Genomic DNA, 13,944 nt, shown 5'->3' on the forward strand with positions numbered 1-13,944 from the left:
GGAGAGGGAGAAGAACCTCTCTCCGTCCACTTTCTCCACCCCACTTCCGCCATTAAAAATCGTCCCAAGAGCAAAGCCGTGAGGGGCCAGCAGCACCCGCATCACCACAAACGGAACAGCAGTAAGGAAAGCAATTCAGAATGTGGTGCCCAAGGTTGCTGCCGCCGCCTCTGGTATTTTTGCATGTGCGCGTGCCTGTGCATGGAAGCCATGACTCCTACTGGGGCATGGAGGACGTTCAGAGAAGCGGCTTGACCGCCTGCCTCTGGCCTCCTGGCCCTGGTATTCTCGGGAGGTCTCCCATCCAAATACTTCCCAGGGTCGGCCCTGCTGAGCTTCCAAGATCTGACGAGACTGGGCATGCCGGGGCTATCCAGGGCAGGGTGCTGACCAAGTCATCCGTGCGCTCCCTCTGTATTCCTGCTTTCCATATTGACTGGGAACCAGCGGAGGCATCGTGATGCTCTGGTTTAGCTGCCTTGCCCCGGCCAGCCTGTGACCCCCGACTCTCCACAGAAGAGCAGCAACCCACGGCAAGGGCCGTCATGCCCCAGACTGGGCCTCAAGCTGCCGTCCAAGTTGGGCAATGTTCCGGCTGTCTGCATTCACACCAGGAAGCCGGCCTTGCGGATTGCAGCTGTCACTTGACAAAGAAGTCAGATGTCTCGATCTCCAGGATTTGGAAACAGGCTGGCACCAGCGATACTCTGAGAGAGGCTCTTGTGCCTTGCCAGCCAACCTCCTGCCACCTTCCCTCTGGCGCTCACCGTGCTCTTTCCAAAGAGGGCCCATCCAAAGAAAGCACCTCTACACACACGGCACTGAGATATTCAGAACACAACACCCAAGTGGTCCTTGGCAGAAACCTTCTGTTTCAGCGCAAACCGTTCACTCTGCTCTGGTTAGACTTCACCTAGAGTATTTTCAGCTTTGGGCACCACAAGTTAAGAAGGATATAGACAAGCTGGAACGTGTCCAGAGGAGGGCAACGGAGATGGTGAGGGGTCTGGAGACCAAATCCTCTGAGGAAAGGTTGATGGAGCTCGGTATGTTTAGCCTGGACGACTGGGAGGGGATATGATAACCATCTTTGAGGACTGTCATACAGAGGATGGTACGAAGTTGTTTTCTGTTGCCTCAGAAGGTCTGACCAGAACCAACAGGTTGAAATTCAATCAAAGGAGTTTGCGGCTAAATATTAGGAAGAACTCCCTGACAGAGTGGTTCCTCAGTGGAACAGGCTTCCTCGGGAGGTGGTGGGCTCTCCTTCTTTGGAGGTTTTCAGACAGAGGCTAGATGGCCCCATCGGACAGCAGTGCTGATTCTGTGAACTTAGGCAGTTCCTGAGAGGGAGGGCGGGAAGGGGATGCATCAGTGCTTAGTTCTTGTGGCCCTTTCCTACACGTCCAGGGAAATGCCGATCGCCACTTTGGGGTCAGGAAATAATTTTTCTCCAGGCCAGTTTGGCCAGGGATCCTGGAGGTTTTTTGCCATCTTCTGGGCATGGAGCAGGGGGTCACTGGGGGCCTGGTGGGAAGGTATCTGTGAATTTCCTGCTTTGTGCAGGGGGTTGGACTAGATGACCCTGGAGATCCCTTCCAACCCTATGATTCTGTGTCTCTACATGTGTCTGTGTCATTTGCTCCTGTTGTACGATTCTACTCCATTTTATAATCTTCATCTCTTAGTGCCATGTTTACTACCAAGAACCCATAAATTATATATCCTCCACAACATTCAAAGTCCGTCCAAATACTGCCAAGGCCCCCAAACGAGTGTCGCTTCAGCTGCTGTTCTGGTGGATCCAGTTGCTGGGGGGGGGCCTGAGCAGCTCTGGCCCAATTCAAAGACCACCACGAAAAAGGCCACTAAGCCCTCAGAAAGCCACGTTCCAGCAAGAGAGATCCCCTTGGAGCACGAAGGGCCATGACTGCAGAGCTGGGGGTCCCTTTACAAAACTGCTCTCCGCCCGGGGTGTGGGGGGAGGGGGGCGCCACCAACACCTGCGCAGGAGAGGGGGAGGGGTTCCGGGGACAGCAGAACCAGTCCCAGGTGCAACACGCAGAGGCCCCTGCAGCCGGGGGACCTTCTCCTCCTCCTCCTCCTCCTCCTCCTCCTCCGGCTTTTGCCCACCCGGCAAACCAGCCACCTGGCAGAACGACCAACCGGCCCCACCCAACCAATGCTTCCAACCTCTGGCTTCCCACGAGCACTTCAGAGGGGGAAGGAGGGAAGCCATTTTATTATGTCCAACACACTCTCATTCCTTCTGCAGAGAAGGGGCCCCTGGCACAGGGAAGGCCGAGCCCACCCCCAGCAACAGAGGCCTTGAGCTCCGAGAGCAAAGGGCGCCTCCCCAGAACATGTGGCACGTGGCGTGGCTCAGTGCTGCGCCCCAGACTGCCCTCGCCCCCCCCCCCCCAAAGTGCCCAGCCATGCCCTCTGCCCCAGGCGGACTCCCTGCTCTCAAAGGGGAAGCTGCTCTTGTTGCCCATCCGAGGCACGGGAGGAGCCACCCTGGCCAAGGTGGCCGAGAGACAGGCAGTGCCGAGAGCTGCACAGCCGAGCAAAAGGCAACTTCCGCCTGCACCCCAAGCTGCGGGGAGATGAACTGTTTGTCCGAGCAAACCAGGAACAATGCGCGAGGGGGGCAGGCCTTAATCTGCTGCAAGATCAGCCTGCACCCTCTGAGGGAACCCTCCGGGGCAGGCGTTCCCCCCCGTTCTCGGCAGCAGGCCTCACAGCCAGACCTGGGACCCAGGCCTCAGGCAAATCCCCTGGACTCGCCTTCCCCTCTCTGTGCCCGTAGCCCCCCTCCCCCACCACAGAGGCAGAGAGCAGCTCTGCACAGTGAGAGCCCCCCCCCCAGCCCATCAAGAGGGGTCTCTGCCGGGGAAGCCCCCTCACAAGCCACTGGCAAGCAGCCCTCCCCTCCTCCCACAGCGGGCTTTGGGCTAGGGGGCTCCACAGTGGGGCAGGGAGGGGGGCAACTTCTGCGGCCTTCCTTCCTTCCTTCCTTCCTTCCTTCCTTCCTTCCTTCCGGCCGGCCGGCGGCTGAGGCGATCCCTCTTTGGGGAGGCAGAGCAACTGCGGGTTAATGCGAGAGCCCCTCCTTAGCAGGGGTCACTCAAGCGACACTGATGTGAATCAATGTTCCTTTTGTGAACGCATTACTTGGCAGAAACTGGCTTTTTGTAGCCCCCTTAAATGAAGCCCGCAAAACAAAGGGAGGGGGGATGTCCTTCAAACAAAAGGATGAGGTGAAAATAAAGAGAGACTCGCCTGCACTTTATTCTCTTTCATAGAAGCAAATGCATTTGGTGCTTTTTATACATTAATCAATCAATATCACCAACTGTACATCAGCAGCGCAGCCAAGTTATGAACGACCTTGCTGGCAAAGAGGACACGCCTGATGCTTGCAAGACAGCACCGACTTCTGCCCCGTCCCACATTCCTGCCCGGGAGGCTCCCCCCCCCGCCCTCCACGGCACCCGGGGGGGACAACGACGACGTGGGCTCTTTTCTGCTGGCTCCTGCCGAGGCGACCGGAGGGGGAAGCCAGAGCTGGGTTCCGAGACAGACAGCCCCTTCCCCGCCTGCCTCCACCGGGCCACCCAGCTCGGGCCAGGGGAGGATGCGGGTTCTGTGGCGACTGACAGCCTCCCTGCCCCGCCCCGCCCCCCACTGTGTCCAAGCCAGGCGGAGCTTGCTGCTCACCACACCCTCGGGCCTTGTCCACACGGCAGCTGACCACAGCACGAGTGGACACCCTATCCTCAAACCTGCTGCTGAAGGCTCTACAAGAAGAAGAAGGAGAAGAGCCGGTCCTTATGCCCCGCTTTCTCTCTACCCGAAGGAGGAGTCTCAGAGCGGCTTGCCATCTCCCCCCCTTGCTCTCCCCACAACAGACACCCCGTGAGGCAGGTGGGGCTGAGAGAGCTCCGGGAGAACTGGGGCGGGCCCCAGGGCACCCCCCACAGCCTTCGTGTGGAAGAGCAGGAGGCGGCGTGGGGAATCAAGGCCGGCTCTCCAGGTTAGTGTCCTCTGCCGCTCTTCGCCACAACCCCCACACTGGCCTTTTATCTGGAAGTGGGCCCTGCTTTCCGCCATGCCGCTGGCAAAGCAAAGGCAAGACTCTCCACTCAGTTGGCCTTGAACAAGAGTGTCTCGGATCAGTATCCATTGACAGGCGGCATTCCCGGGCCACTGGGCCTCTGAGCTCCCAGAGACTGCCCTGCCAGCTCCTCTCGCCCCGGGGCCTGGCCACCCGAGGGAGCGGCAGGCTGCTTCCGGAGGACGGGTGCTCGGCCCAGACAGCATCGGTGCAGGCCTGAGCGGCCCCCAAAGGCCCCTGTCGAGGGCGGCCGGCCTTCGGCTATAGCCCAAAGAGGGACATCAGGAACACGGGGGAGGGAAACCCCAGAGGACTGAGCTGGCCGCAGGACCAGGCCGGAGGGACAAGCTCCCCTTGGCCAACTCCCCCACCCCCACCCCGGTTACCTTGCAGGAATGGGTCTCGAGGGGCATCCCCAGGCCCAGCCTGCTCACACACACAGCATGTGTTGTTAGTTTTTTACATTCAAAAACGGTACTCTGGAGAGATGTGCTCTGGCTGTCGTTCCCTGAGGGGTCCCTGATGAAAAGCTCCAACGGAGCCTGGCGATTAGGCGAGGCTCCCCCCCCCCCCCCTCGTGTGCCCGTGCAATTGCGAAGTGAAGCGCCCCTTCCGGCTGCCACAAATATGCAAATACCACATGTGTCAGGGAAAATGTACAGCGTGTGGAATCAGAAAGGTGGGGGGAGCCACCTCACCTGGCTAGTGGCTAGTGTCTTAGCTCAGGAAGGGCGGCACCAAACCCCCCACGGGACCCCTCCTCCCGTCAGAGCCACAGCGGGAAGATCGAGGCCTTCCTGGCTTGCTGGTTCTGAACACGGACCTTCCCCTTCCTCAGCATCCCAGCCTCAGGGGACCAAAGGAGGGAGGCCCTCCGAGGAGGCAGGGGCAGCGGTGGCAGCAGGGTGGAACCCCCACAGGCTCCGCCCGCCCACCTGCCCGCCCGTGAAGGTCATGCTACAGAGGCGGTGGCGGCGGCAGCGCAAACAGCAGAAGGCAGAGGACCAGCCCAGCGGCCAGCCCAACACGGTTTGCACACATTCCTTTGGGCCCTTGGACGCAGAGCCCAGGAGGAGAGCAGCACGACTGCGGCTGCCCAGGAACCTCCAGCCGAACAGGGATCTCCTCCTCCCCACCCCTGGCACTGCAAGGAGGCCGTGCAGGAAGCCGGGGGGGGGGGCTTAACACCGTGCGTGCGTGAGGCAAGCAGGGGAGCCTCACCCTGGGTCCCGAGTGAGCACAGCAAGAGCACAGGGAGCAGCTGCTGGGCTGAGCAGCAGCAGAGCAGGAAGACAGCGCCAGGCTGCTGCTGCCGGCACGCCATGGGCAAGTCGGCCCTCCCCAGGGAGAGGGGGGCACCAGGAAGTCAGCCAGACCCACCGGGGTGGGGTGGGGGCTGCAAAGGACGTTCTCCAGGCGGGACCTCCCACCTCTCCTCCAACTGCAGGGGCAGGGAGAGGTTTCCCCGCAGAGAAGCCGCCAGGAGAAGGACCCCAAAGCACCGCCAGGCTTCCCGGCTCACCAGTCAGGCTGGCCGCCGGCTGCTCTCTGTGGCTTTCCGATGCAGCCGAACAAGGGAAACCTTCTGGAACGAGTCAGCAGCTGGAGCTTCCTCTCTTGCTGCTTAATGAAAGCCAGGAGCTGCCGATGACAAGTGTCTGGCAGAGCGGGCCGGCGCTTTATGAGATTCCTGCCACGTTTCAGAGCCGGCGGCTGCAGCAGCAGCAGGCCTTTGCGCCACTTGCTTGCCACCATCCTGCTCACCGCATCCTCTCCACCAGGCACGCCGGTCAGAGACTTGCGCCCAGGCAGTGCCTGAGTGTTTGGGGATGTCTGCACTAGGTCCCCCGGGACCCTCTCTCGCTTGGCCGGGGTGGGGTGCGCGTGCAATGCACTTTAATGAACGGGTAAGGAAAAGGACCAAGCCCTCCCTGTCCTGCGGAGAAGATCTGTCCCCCACCCCAGAGAGCCAGGGCAGGGCCGCCACGCCCCCCCGCCCTCTGGTGGAGCCCTGGCCAGCCTGCCGTCCCAAAGCAGAGGAGGCACCAGGCCGGCTACTCTCTTGTCCTGCCGCCACCAACGGCCTCGCGGGCCCAGTGCCAGGCCGGGATCCCGGAGGCCCCGCTTTGAATTCCCACTGGACCACAGAAGAGGCTCACGGCTTGACTGCGGGCCACTTGCTCCCTCTCGCGGAGCTCCCCTCCCCTCCCCCAAAGGGCTGCCCTCAGAAACAGAGGAGGGGGAGAATGGAGCTGCCAGCCGATCGCGTGTGGGCGCAGGGAGTGCCATCGAGACGTGGTCGACTTCTGGCGGCCCCAGCAAGGGAGGGGCTTTCCAGGCCTGGGGGAAGCAGAGAGGGAGGGGGCGGGGCGGGGCCGCCCTCTGCACAGCCCCCCCCCCGCTTAGCTGCCGAGCTCAGGCCGTGCCGTGCCACGCCAGGCCCCCTCCCCTCCCCTAATATATCAATATACATATAGGGGCACTTAAATTTTTGTGGGGGGACCCCCCCACACACACTTGCAGCCCGCCACCAGAGACAGGAGAGGGTACAAAGCTCCTCGAGGGAAGAGGCCAGTGTCCAGCTGGGCAAGAAGGAAACAAGAAGAAGAGATGGGATTGATACCCTGCCTGAGAGAGCTCTCTCAAGAACTGCCCTTGAGAAAACAGCTCTTGAGAGAACCTGTGACTGCCCCAAGGTCACCCAGTTGGCTGCATGTGAAGGAGTGGGGAATCAAACCCGGTTCTCCCAGATTAGAGTCCGCCACTCTTACCCACTACACCAAACTGGCTCTCGGTGCTGGGCAGTCAAGGGTTTCATTACTGGAAAATAATTATGCCCTGCTTTCCTCCAAAGCCTGCGCTCACGGACTACAATGTGAAAGAGCCACACTCTGCACATGCGCCCCACCCATCCCGAGGGCCTGCCTCTTGGCCCACTCCCTCCACATGCGGCAAGAGCAGCATGGGACGCGGTGGTCCTCTCGGCCAGGCTGAGCCCCCGGCAGCCACGGGGCAAAGGACGCCACGGCCTCTGCCCTCCAGAAGACTCCCCTCTCCTCTCCCGTCCCCTCCCTCAGAGCTCCACCCGAGGGCACCTGCTGGACTCTGGTCAAAGGCACGCCACACCAGTCCCCCTCTCGCCCCGTGCTGCGGGCACCCAGCACAACCACCTGCGCCCAGGATGACAACTCCCTCGGCAGAGGAAGAAGGGGCCAGATCCACCGGACAGACGGGCACCATTTGGACTATTTCAGAATCTGTCCTACTGCCCATCCCTGGCAAAGACTCCTGTGCCTGCAGCAGGCAGAGGCCCCCGCCAGGGGACAAGATGCCGCGGGCCAGCCAAGCCGTGCCAGCACGTGTCGACGCCTCCTTCCTGGGCACTGGCCAGACCCTCACGAGCCCTCCCTCCCCCCTGGGGCCGGTCAAGGCGGCTTCCTGCCCAGCCTCCCGGGTGCCCTCCCCGGCCTCCCGTCACCCGTCGTCCTTCGCATCCCAGCTGGCAGCTCCAGCTCACCCACCCGGCCCCTGAGCAACTCCTCCCCTTCCCTCAGGCCGCTTCAGTGGGCCAAGAGGGGACAGAAGGGCCCGTTCCCAAGGGGACACCTCACGAGGGGAGCCCCACCGGGTGGCTTGGAGGCAGGCAGGCAGGCAGGCAGGCTGGGAGGGGGCCAGCGGAGTCCCATGCTGGAGCAGCACACTGCCAGGGGGTGGGGGCTCGCGTCCACGACCACAGAGGACACAAGGAGTATGCCACCGCCCCGCTCACGAAGGCCAGCTGCTCCCCAGCCCCTCCAAGGAGAGTCCGCCAGCGTGCGCCAGGAGCAGGCCCTGGGTCAGGAGCAACTCCCCAGCCCTCCAGCCCCACCACTGGCTTGGCACCAGTCCCCCCCCCCCGCCAGCAGGCAGGCCTTGTGCTCTGGGGCCGCAGGGCAAGGGAAGGCGCAGGGTCACTCACCCGCCTCGGGCGCAGGGCACTTCCGGATGGTGAAGATCCGAGCCAGGTCCTCCTCCTCCTCCTCCTCCTCCTCCTCTTCCGGGAGGCCCTTCTGCAGGCGCTGCAGCTTCCGCAGGCTCTCGCTGCGCTGGTGCTTCATGGAGCGCACGTGTTGGAGGAGGTTCAGCTTGGCCTTGGTCGAGTAGTTGCAGAGGATGCAGTGGTAGTAGCAGCCCTCCCCCTCCACGCCGCTCTCGTGATGCTGAAGGTGCTGCAGGGGGCAAAGGGGGGCATCAGGTGAGCAACAGAGACACCCAGTCAGTTCCCCGAAGGCGCTCCGGGGCCTCCCGGGCCAGCAAGGGGCAGTCTCTTGACCGGCCCCGGACTTCCTGAGCTAGGAAGCATCCCGGTTCCAAACCAAAGACTCACGGGCTGCACCTGGAAGACGAAGGACCCGGACTGCCCCAGTTAACCCTCCCGAACGCCCCCTGCGGCAGAGAGTCCCCCTTTGAAAGGCAATCAGTCTGACCGGCAGACAGTCCCTCCCGGGCAAGCCAGCCCTGTCCGTCCCTCTCCTCCTGCCGGGGACTCAGAGTAAGCCACAAGTGAGTGAAGCGGGTCATCAACATGCCCCGCAGACATATTTATTTATTTATTATTTATTTATTTTTCAAATTTGTACCCCGCCCTCCCCAATAGGCTCAGGGCGGCTTACAGAGGCAAGGCAAAACCTTGCCATAATAAAAACATCAAATGCATAATAATACAAAACATCTAATACATCTTAAAATATCCTCAGTTAAAACATAGTACTCAATACTTCCAACAGTCCCAAGATTAGAGATGTTAAGGCCCGGAAAAAACCCGGTTTTTTCCCTGAAGCTTTTTTGTTTTTTTCCGAAAAATTGGAAAAATTTAAAAAAGAAAAGAAAAAAAATTGATTATGGAATGTTTTATTTTAACATGATGAATAAAATATTTTAAGACAAGGTGTTCAAATATTTTCCAAATCATTTCTAATATATATATATATATATATGGTATCAGATTGATCTAATTTCTGTGCACTGAGGACAAGCAAGTCCTAGGTTACAAACTGAACTCTCCAATGCAAGAACAAGATGCATTTCTTCCTTTAGGAGGTGCGATTGTCAGAAGAAAATAAAAAGGTTTCAGTTTTGTTTTTGCATGTGGGTGGGTATTCTGTTTGTAATAATTGTTTGGGTACACTATATTTTTAATATGCTAGTTGTGATAATTTCATGCCAAGTAAAAATGTCCATAGTCATTTTTTATGTTCCTAAAGTAACAGAATGACTTTCAATCTAGAAAAGACAAAAGAAATGCTAATGTAGCATTTTTTTCAATTTTTCTGAAAATTTCCGTTTTTTTCCGGAAAAAAACGGGGGAAAAACGGGGTTTTTTCCGAGCTTCAAAATTTCCGGAAATTTTACATCTCTACCCAAGATAGCAAATCATAGGTCCAAAAATTCCGAGTGGTACCACGGCTAAGTCCCACGGCTAGGGCTTCTTCAATATCCAGATGTTTCAGATGTTTCCTCAGGGCGGTGGTGGTATAGTAGGGGCGGCAGCTCCTACTCGAAAGCCTGGTGGAAAAGCTCCGTCTTGCAGGCCCTGCGGAACTGCATAAGGTCCCGCAGGCCCCATCTGTGTGCAGGCCCCTGAGCACACACGCCCCACATCACAAATGCCAGGGGAACACCCTTGGCTGGCTTCTGCAGCCCCTTCGCACCACACGCGGAATTTCGGGCCAGCAGCCCTCGGCACGTGAGGAAGCCCCAGCAAGAAGCCGGACCGGACCCCGCCCAGCTTGCCATGCTTGGAGCAAGAATGGCCATCGAGCAACACTGGCGGACCCCCCTTGCAGCAGCAGGGGCGAGGGGGAGCCACATGCAAGCAAGCCCTGCCTCACATAAAATACCAACCAAGCCTCGGGCGGGAAGGGAAGGAAGCCCCAACACGAGTGCAGAAGCCAGGTTTGTCTGGGAGTCACCAGACGAACAAGAGGAAACGCGTTCCCAGTGCCCCCGACCCCTGGCACCGCAAGGGCAGTGCTGCCTGCTCCGAGTGGCAGGTCTCTGAGCAGAGCGCCTCACCTCACCAGGGACTGAACATGGGACCTTCTGCATGCCAAACAGAGACATGCTCCCCCCCCCCTCGCGAGAACAATGGTTGCTTGGTGCCTGCCTTGCCTGCCCCTCCCCACACGCACAAGGAACCAGAGAGCAGGCCCAGCCTCACTGCCCCCTTCCCAGCCAGCCTGGTGAGTCAAGACAGGGGCCAGGAGAGAGGCCCCCTGCAAAGAACACCCAAGAGAAGGGCTGGGCCGGGGGGGGGGGGGGGAGGGGGGGTTGTTGGCTGACGCCCGGGAAGCCCGGCTCCAAATCTCGGCTCACTGGGAATTGCGGAGGGGGGGGGCCTGGTGCTTGGGCCTTCCGCCCTCTCTCAGCGTCACCTCCCTCGCCGGGCGGTTGTGAGGGTAAAACGGAGGAAGGCTGCCCTTAGCTCCTGAGAGGACAAAAGGGAAACAACTCATTGGCTAAAATGTATTTCTCTGACCGGCTCTTTTGAAATCTGGAGGGGAACAGTCCCCCGTCCCAATAATAGGACGCTTCTAACATATGGAACGTCTTTGGTCATGGAATGTAAAATGCGGATCACGGCGAGTCCAAGTTCCCCTTCCCAAGCAGAAGCAGAGTTTCTTCTAACAGCAGCCCCCCACCCCCACCCCGGTGAAGCATCCCTTCCCCTGTGGGCAAACAGCACCCATCCCTCCCTGTGGGCATGGTCATCCCCGCAAGGGACTCCAGGACGCCCAACAGGGGGGAGAAGGGAGCTGGCAGCATCAGTCCGGACACATCGAGTCACAGTCGGGACAGGGGCCGACCGCTGGGCCAGAGACCCCCTGAGGAGGAGGAGGCAGCCCGTCAAGAGCAGAGGCCGATGGGTCTCCTCCGCCTGGCAGCCCTCAAGCCTCCGGACCCCCACCGGCTGACCTGCTGCAAGAGCACAGACGGTCCCTCAGTGGTTTGCAGCCGACTTGCTGCAAGGGAAGAGAAAAGGGCCAACACTGACGTCTCACTGGGGAAGAAAGTGTTGGGTATTACAAGCTGAAAACACTCAGTATGTCTGGGGTTAAATGTTTGTTTATGTTACTCACATGTTTCTCATGTAACCAATGTTCTTTAGCTGTAGAATACCTGGGAATTTTCTCCCTGATCTAGGAATTTGATTGGGACTAAAGTGTCAAGGTGTATTAGCATTTTATGGCTCCTCTTCCCATCTTTGTTTTCTGTTCTGAAGAAGAAGGGAAGCCATAACTGCTCTCTTCTAGTTTTGTCTTTGTAGTGTAAGGATGTAGCAGATTTTGCTCTGTTGTTATTTTCATCCCAGTTACCCTTCCCATGCTAGAATTTAGTAAAAACTTTATGTTTTAATCACACATGGACTCTGAGTCTGAATTATTTTATTCCGGGACTGCTGGACTATCTTATCTCTGCTAAATACAATTTTTTCAATATCTCACTATCACTCAACAAAGGTTATGGGCCCAGATCGGTTCAGCTGCGCCAGATAGCTAAGCAGAGTGCGCAGCCAGACTTTGAGTCAAGAAAAATCATGTGTGCCAGAGTTTTCTAACACATAATTTTTATCTTAACTCACATTGGATTTATGAGATTCAGACAACATCCTGTTTTCTTCATGAACTTGTGGGACCAGACTAGCTGCCTGTGTTTCCAAGTCGGAGAAGCCTGTAGTGTTTGATCTGAGTGTGTCTTCTTACCGTGCCGAGCGAAAGAAAAAAAAGGGGGGGTGAGACCGATCCTGCTGTTCCTGCTGAAAAGCCAGCGCTGCTGAACGTAAGCATCTTCTACAGGCTTAATCCCGCGCTCACAAAAGATCGACCGTTGTCCTCATCACTCTCAGGTTTCGGTAACGTATTAAAAGGAGAAATCATTATGTCTGCAACTAAGAATCTTGCTTTTTTCATTATCCCCACCTTAGAATCAAGTAATTTCTCTTGGTGGAAGAGATCAGTAAGGAATGCCCTTCAGGCCTATGGAGCTGTTTCCGTGCTCAATGAAGACCCTCCTGCAGCAGGGGGCGCTCTTGAAAAGTACAGAGAGTGTGATGGGTTTGGAATGTCTTTAATTATGGGAACCGTGAATACTAAAGCTAATCAGGAACTTTTAGAGTGCACGTCCACGAAACAAATGATGTTGAAGCTTGAACAAACTTATGCTTCGAAAAATGATGCTAATTACTTGTTCCTTTATCAAAGATTAATAAATGCAAAAATGAGAAATGGTGAATCACTACTTAAACATTTGAATTATGTCATGGATGCTTATAATGCAATGAAAAGTATGGAAGGTGCAGCAGGGGAAAAAGTTGTTGTTGCTGTGATTCTCGGTTCTTTGACCAGAGAATATTCACATGAAGTGGCTGTTTTAAAGGGGACAAAAGACTTAAAACTGGAATATATGTTAGCATATCTAAAAGATGAAGGACATAGACGTGAAATGTCCCAGGCTACAAATGACTTGTCTGTACTCAGCATAAAGCCTGATTATAAAAGGGAAAATGCCAAAAGAGATATATAAAATGCCACAACTGTGGGAAATTCGGGCATATAGCAAGACATTGTAGATCAAAGACTTTACCAGAACAAAGAGATCGCCCCATATCTTACTGCTCTGAAACCAGAGCCCCTAAGGGGCGTGGCCAAGGAAAGCCAAGTAAGCCTAGTGGTCACTCTGAGAAACGAGGTGTGTTTGTTATAAGAGAGAAACAGCAGAGAGCTGATGTTGTGAAGCAGAACAGTAACATGAAAGCTTTGTCTGTCACTAAGAGAAATGATGAGCAAAATGATTCATTTTCACTAGATAGTGGAGGTGCATATCATATAGTGAATTCAGACACATGGTTCACTGATTTGGACAGAGAAAAGAGGCCTGCTCTACAAGGGGCAGAAGGCAGAAATCTCTCTGTAAAGGGATGCGGTTCAGTTAAACTGTATGCCTTGAACTACTGCAATGAGATAGTGGAAATCACACTCAAAGAATGTGTTCTAATTTCCCAAGCCATAAATAATCTCATATCCACAAAGAGAATCATGCAAAATGGTCTTAATATTGATCTCAGACCAAGCCATGGAAAAATTTGGAGTGAAAATGGATTTAATGTGATGCTTGAAGAAAAGGATGGTTTTCATTACCTGAGAAATATTGCTGATACTGATTTAGATGAAATGGAAAATGATGGGCTGGTATGCCAAACCAGATCAACTGAATGCAACCATAAAGACTGTTTATTCGCGTGGCATGTAAAATTTGCACATAGAAATGTGAAAACTGTGGAAAAGTTATTGAAGGAATGCAATATTGAAGCAGAAGGATGTGATGTCATGAGAAATGGCTGTGATATTTGCCTAAAGTCTAAAGTCACAGCTCCCTCTTATAAAAATAGAGCTCATGACCCCAGTACTAATTTTCTAGCGTGCGTGTACTCTGATTTGGTTGGTCCAATAAAAGAATCTGCTGGTGGCAACAAGTATTTTGTCAGTTTTCTGGAAGGAAAATCCAGATATGTCTATACCTACCTGCTTAGAAGCAAAGATGAGGTGCTTGACAAGTTTGAATGCTATGTTGCTGCTGTTAAAAAAAATTTGGCAAAGCGCCAGACGTGCTGTTCACAGATAATGGCACAGAATACTGCAGCAGTTAGTTCCAAAGATTCATGGAACAAGAAGGAATTGAACATAAGACTACAATTCCTTATTCTCCTCAACAAAATGGAACAGCAGAACTCTTAAACAGAAACATTCAAGAAATGGTGCGTTCTATGCTAATGCAATCTGGACTTTCAG

General features: G+C 55.7%; 1 protein-coding gene across 1 annotated transcript in view; it reads right to left on the reverse strand.

The window, feature by feature from the left end:
• LOC107123920 (zinc finger homeobox protein 3-like) overlaps positions 1 to 13,944 on the reverse strand; it is a 218,373-nt gene that overhangs the window by 163,570 nt on the left and 40,859 nt on the right. Inside the window, exon 3 of the mRNA XM_015427272.1 lies at positions 8,076 to 8,325. Coding sequence (XP_015282758.1) covers positions 8,076 to 8,325 — 250 coding nt within the window. The remainder of the gene's footprint in view (positions 1 to 8,075; positions 8,326 to 13,944) is intronic.

Source organism: Gekko japonicus, unplaced genomic scaffold, assembly GCF_001447785.1.
Source record: "Gekko japonicus isolate JY-2015 unplaced genomic scaffold, Gekko_japonicus_V1.1 scaffold1463, whole genome shotgun sequence".
Taxonomy (NCBI): domain Eukaryota; kingdom Metazoa; phylum Chordata; class Lepidosauria; order Squamata; family Gekkonidae; genus Gekko; species Gekko japonicus.